Source organism: Cannabis sativa, chromosome 9, assembly GCF_029168945.1.
Source record: "Cannabis sativa cultivar Pink pepper isolate KNU-18-1 chromosome 9, ASM2916894v1, whole genome shotgun sequence".
Classification (NCBI taxonomy): Eukaryota; Viridiplantae; Streptophyta; class Magnoliopsida; order Rosales; family Cannabaceae; genus Cannabis; species Cannabis sativa.
Genome location: NC_083609.1, coordinates 1257458 through 1263673, shown reverse-complemented (window position 1 = coordinate 1263673; position 6216 = coordinate 1257458). Strand labels below are relative to the sequence as shown.

At 31.8% G+C, this 6216-nt stretch overlaps 1 protein-coding gene across 1 annotated transcript; it reads right to left on the bottom strand.

The window, feature by feature from the left end:
* Positions 1-468: 468 nt before the first annotated feature.
* On the bottom strand, positions 469-4648 carry LOC115722390 (protein NEN1). Its single transcript, XM_030651592.2, has 7 exons — positions 4369-4648; positions 2780-3239; positions 2465-2622; positions 2122-2168; positions 1964-2027; positions 894-1609; positions 469-813 (listed from the first exon to the last, which is right to left on the bottom strand). Exons 2-7 carry the CDS (start codon positions 3057-3059, stop codon positions 579-581), a joined length of 1500 nt encoding a protein of 499 aa, XP_030507452.2. The 5' UTR covers positions 3060-3239; positions 4369-4648; the 3' UTR covers positions 469-578.
* Positions 4649-6216: the final 1568 nt, after the last annotated feature.

Below are 6216 nucleotides of genomic sequence, written 5' to 3'. Positions count from 1 at the left end.
GTGAAAAAAAAATAAAAAATAATTATCTCAATTATGTATGTAGACGAGACAAGAGGTGTTTCCTTCGTTTCATTAAGAATTTTAATCTTTATTATCGTATTTATTTCTATATATATTTCCTATCAAGAACAAGGTAATGAGTATCATTCCCATTTCCGTCTCGTTTAATATTCGACCAGAGACAAGAAATAATTCTCGTCTCTCATGTGCTTCCCTAATTATGCTTGTCCTCGTCTCTAAAATGTGCAACCCTAATTATGCTCGCCCTCGTCCTAATTCTCGGCTAAGTAGCAACCTCATCATCCTAATTTCTAGGTAACCTTTGTGCTTATAGCAACACTTATTCTATTGTGATTGAAGTGTTTCTATCTCTCATACTAGTTTTACAATTCTTTCTCAACTCATTTCCCAACAATCTTTCAAATTCTTCTCCAAATTAGAGAGAAAATCAAATAATCTATAGAAAAGTGAAGAAAAAGACCAATTAATAACATGAATATATTAGTAGTACAACCCTTGCATTGCAACAATTCAAAGTAATTTTTACATAACAATGAATCTTGCTAAATAAATAAGTATCAATCTGAATGGATGATCAATTTCTTGGCGACCAATCGAACGCCTGCATTTTGCTGATAATCGTATGGATCTAACGAGAAAAATGCATCGACAAAGGTTCCCGGTGGGAGCAAGGAATTGAGCTCTGCAGCATCGAATTTACTAAACACCAACCTCTGAACCGAGCCGCTACTTTCCTTTTGATAGATTTCGGTTGCATATATGGCAATCTCACCGCAAACAGCGGTTGGTATGCTGCAAGTTTAGGATTAGGTTAGTTAAGTAAGGTTTCCAAACCGAAATTGAAATCGTTGAAAGAAAATAAAATAACTTACTGCAATCTGATTGTAGGGTTGTTGGGTGGGCAAAATTTTCGATTCACAACAGGTCTCCATTCAGAGTTGCTCTCAGATTCCACAGTCATCTTTTGGACGATGTTGTTACACGAATCAAGAACTGTACACAAACTCGGTGGTGCATCAACGACAAAATTCAACTTAGGTCGTCCAGCAAGATCGATGAACTTAGTACTTATTCCAAAACGAACTTTCAGACGAGCACATTGAAGCTGCAAAGTGTTATCTCCGTGCATCAACTTGATCTTCTTGCTCCCGCGAATAAATGGAACAAAGGAACCACTTATGAAAGGAATAGAAACCGAATCAGGCTCGAGAAATTCCCCGGTGGATGACAAATCAGATGAGACCGAAATGGATCTCTCGTCCATGTTAACATCTGTCTGCTGGGAATTTGCGGTCTCTACCATGATTTCGGTGGTGAGTTGAGCCATATTAAAAGGATCTTGCTGAGGTTGGTTAGATTCGGCCTCTCTGTTAGGAACCACAAGAGATGATATTGGGTGATTCTCAATCATCATTTGATTTGTGGAAGTTAATGTTTGCATATTTCCATTGTTTAAACTTGCTGGGCGAAGATTTACGTTCGAGCTTGTCCCCTCGGGAGATAATTTTTCATTACTGCTACGGCTTCGTGTTATCGCATTTGGAGAAATCCAACTGTTTGTGGTAAGTATCTCCGGTAGGCTTGACTCCTGTAATCATTCATGTGATCATTAGAATTAATTTTCATATAATTGTGCTATAACATATACTTCTATAGATCGGTTCGACTTTATCATAAGCCTGCAAATCAATCGACAATATCAAAATCTGATAAATCAACCCAAGTCGACTTACTAAGGGGGCGGTCCTTCTATGTTACAAGATTTCATTTTAACCAACGATTCATTCAAAGAACTAGTTGTATCGATATTCTTCATAGTATTATCTATTAAAAATGAATTTTCTAGCATTTGACTCCGTGCTACTGAAAGATTTATTATCATCCCAAATCCCAAGTTTATTAAGAACCGAGGGAAAACCTCGGTGAGGATAGGAAGGTTTACCAGGAACAGAACTGTTGCACAATATTTTAGAACTTCAAGATTCATCCGAACATCGTCCAAACTCCTAGAAAATCATCATAGAACAAGATTAGCCCAATAATCTCAATCAAGATAACACTGTGAATGATACTTCGAAAGTAGGTTTCGGAAAAAAGTACCTATGTGTTTGTTGACCAAGCCCAAAATATGTTGCAAGGGTAGCCATCTACAGTGATAATGCAGATGAATCAAGCATTTGTTTTTTGAAAAAAAAATACATTAAAACACTCATAGTATTAAACTATTGTTCGATTTCATAATCCGTCCAAATCCATCAGTCGAACACCGTTGTCCTCGTAAAGTAGAAATTCATAACAAGAAAACGCGAATGAAAAAGTTCAAATTTTTATGGTTGAAATTAAGAAATTTCTAACTCAATTCAATTCATATTACTTGACAAGCATATAAACCACTTCTTACAACTCTTATATACATAAATACATAATATTATAGGCATATTACCTTCATATCACCAGCTCTTCGTCCAAATTTCTGAGTCAACAAAGCCAATGAATCAATTGTACCCTTCGGTTCTGGTGCTGGTCTACCAATGTCAGCGTATGCCTCACGAATCCGAGCACAATCAAATCTCAGTATATTGTGACCTGCCCATATCCGTCCTATACACAATCCAACCGAAAAAAAAAAGGTCCTTAAGCATCCTCAGAGCTCAAACAAAACAAAACCCTTTTTTGGAGAAAGTAATACATTTGGAAAACCAACATGACACTGAGCTTAAGAAAAGACCAATATTAAGATATGAAAGGAAAAACCAACCATGGAGAATGTCGTAGACCCTATCAGCAATGTCTCTGAAAGATGGGGCAGCGGTGACAGCCTCACGGGTAATGCCATTGCAGCGTACAGACAAAGAAGAAATGAGGGAAAGGTCGATAGGTCTGACCAATGTGGAGTAATTCTCCAACTCCTCTAGCCTCCTTGGACAAACCAGTATCGAACCGAATTCCAAAATGGCAAATTTCACTCCAGCTCTGGTTGGAACAGTTGTTTCCACATCGAAAAATGCAATCTCATACCGATCTTCACTCGAACCCATTTTCAAAATACGAATCTAGATATAGTGTGTAACAATAACAACTGATATAGAATTCAAGTAGCCAAGCATAAAAACATAAAGATCAGATTTTTTGATCAAGTGCAACTAAGTTCACTGCTTTGGCATAAGCTGTTTCTCTATGGGATGCAATTGTAGAGATGACAATGGAAGTCACAGTGCCTGCAGAACAATAAGAATGTATAAATTTATATTGAAGAAAAATAAAAAGCACAGCTTTACTATATACAAGAGTGTAACTTGCTTCGAAAAATGAATAATTTACAAGAGTAAATGACTAAATCTCATTCAATCACTCTTGAATTGCCTTTAAAAGATAAAATCTTCAAACTCATCAATGTTAGTGACATTGTCAAAATTCATGCTTACCTCTCTGAGAGTAGAAAATGAAGGACAAAACAACAAATTGATAGGTTGAGGATAATAAGGGGCATCATTAAATCTTTAACTAAATTAAAATTTATTACAAGTTTAAAACTTGGAAAATGGGCCATATTGAGAATCTGCATACTTGAGGCTATCCCAATTGTAACAATCTCAATAATAAGGCCATAAACTCTCCAATGAAAAATTTAATCTTTTTCCAATGAGCTACTTTGTAATTTTCAAAACTCCAATAAAGGGTGCATGTTCTAATAATATAAATAAAATAAGAATTCAATTTGAGCTTTCCCTGTAGATTGATTCCTTTGGAAGTTTTGGTATCAGTAGTACTCAAGCAAGGAATATAAACTAACACAAAAACTTGAGTCCAAAGGAAGACATCAAATTCCCTTTTTTCCTTTACAAACAAGAATTTAACTACAACAATCAATCACTGTAATGCCAATCAACCCCTCAAACTCAAAACATAATCAATCCAGTCATGGATGTTCAATCTGAAAATCCTAAGCTAAATCCTAATATGGCAACTCTTCTCATTTCATCAACAAATTGCAAATTGCAACATTGGTGATTATAGTAATACATTTCATTATATATAAGCCTACTCCAAATTCTGTTCATGGAAGGAAAAAGAAACCCAAAAATACTCTGCATTGAATCCAATGAATAATGTCCCAAATTAGGCAAATTTCCACCATTCACACCCAAACAAAGAACAAAGAAGCCATGGAAAATTGAAAGACTCAGACCCCACTAAGCTCATTGTAATCTAAAACCCAATAACAATAATAATCCAATAAAAATTAAGAGGGCAATTCATAGATTAATACTAAGGTAATTTATGAGTAAAATAACTAAAAGAGCTAAAAGACTAGTTTTTTAGGGCACAGATGAAGAAGAAGAATACCTGGTTATCAGAGTTTAGCTTTGAGAAAAATATGAAATTTGAGGCAGAGAAGAATCGTAGAGGTTAAAGATGGAAAACTATGAATGCATATATACAACATATATATATTATATATATAGGATAATTTGAATATATATAGTGAAATTAGAAAGAAAGAAAGGAATATGATGATGTTTTTGGTTAACACTCTTTTTATTGTGAATTGTATAAAGCAAAGAACAAAACTTTCACATTAAGAAAGAAAGAAGAACATACCAAATAAATATATGATCCCTTTTCTTCATCATTCTATAAAGCAAAGAACAATTTTTTTTAATCTCCAATTTTTTATTTTATTTTTTAATTTTTATACACAATTTTCTTATTCTTATTTTTTAGTGTCAAAGGTGTCAGTTAAATATTAACGTTAAATATCAACTGAATAATTACTGTGTACACAAAAGTAAAACTTTAAAATCATTATAGTAATAATACAATTGGTATTCAACGGTGATGTCTAGCCGACACTTTAAATTTGCAAAGAAAAATAAACACAATGAGACTTTACCACAATAAAAAGGGATTAAATGTAAAAAATCAAAACATAAGTATGTTTCGCTGTAAATAACCCTATTATTTATCGAACTTGGGTAATTTGCAGCGAAACTATCGAAACCTTACAGTATCTTTAATATGAATATTGACGACTAAACCACTTGAATTTTAATTTTTTTAACACGTAACTACTAAAGTCGATTTGTTAGGAGCAAAACTACTTAAACTCTCATTTCGTTTTGCTTTGTACCCCTCCGTTCAAAAATCACAGTTAAATGTCACAGTACACTGCTCGCGTATACATACTTGTACATAATCTAATTATTTTAAATATTAGAAAATTAATTATTTTTATTAAATAATTTAAAAAATAACAAAAAAAAAATCTTTTCTTTTTTTTTTTTTTCTTTTTCTTGAAGAAGAAGAGGAGTTGTCAAGGATTACAAAAGAAAAGAAAAAAGAAAAAGACTCAAAAATGAATGGAAAACCAAATATAATTTTAGTTTTTTCTTTTTTGTTCATAGGTAAAAATTTTAGTAGAGACTTGTGAAATTATGACACCAAACAACCCCATTTGGGGTAATTGCTTATCATTTATTGTTTTTCACTTTTTTTTTAACTTTTTTTTTCCCATAAAATAATTTTTTTAGAAAAGCCACATTTTTTTCAACTTGTGCCTTAAAAAACTATAAAAATGAAAATTGCCCTAAATTTAGATTCATCATAATTTTGCACACTTATCCTACATATTATGGTTGTGCATTGTGCTTCACTATTGGGCCTAAACTCATTTTGGGCTAACATTGAATCCTTGTGAAGATTATAATGATAACTTCATAAATACACAAAAATATCAAAAAAGAAAATTATAAAATAGGGTCGTATGAAATTTTAAATATTTTTACAATTTTTAAGATTTTATTTACATAAAATACGGTCTTTTGATTATTTTTATGTTGCACTATTGTTATTTTATTATTTTGATATTATTTTCATATTACTTTTATGTAATTTTCTTGTTATTTATTTTTATAATTTTATAGAACAACGTAAATATGTAAAAAGAAAATACTTTAAACGTAAAAGTGTAAAATTTTACAAAAAATAATAATTTATAATTTATGTAATTTTCCCAATATTATACATTTAACACTATGATTTGTTGACTGGGTCCACTTTTTTAAAAATATTACAATAAATCCCAATAAAGAATTTTCTCAATAGATTTTATTTTTAATCATACCAAAAAAAAAAATCTTCACAAATACTGCATTATAAATTTTTATTATTATATTCCAAAAAAACAATAGAAAA

Bases quoted from the DNA above. Each gene is read 5' to 3' on its own strand.
- LOC115722390 (XM_030651592.2), bottom strand. From the start codon at position 3,059: ATGGGTTCGAGTGAAGATCGGTATGAGATTGCATTTTTCGATGTGGAA. The intron at 2,623-2,779 runs GTTGGTTTTTCC...GATTGTGTATAG, and splicing joins GGTCTACGACATTCTCCATG to GACGGATATGGGCAGGTCAC. The intron at 814-893 runs GTAAGTTATTTT...CTAAACTTGCAG, and splicing joins AACCCTACAATCAGATTGCA to CATACCAACCGCTGTTTGCG.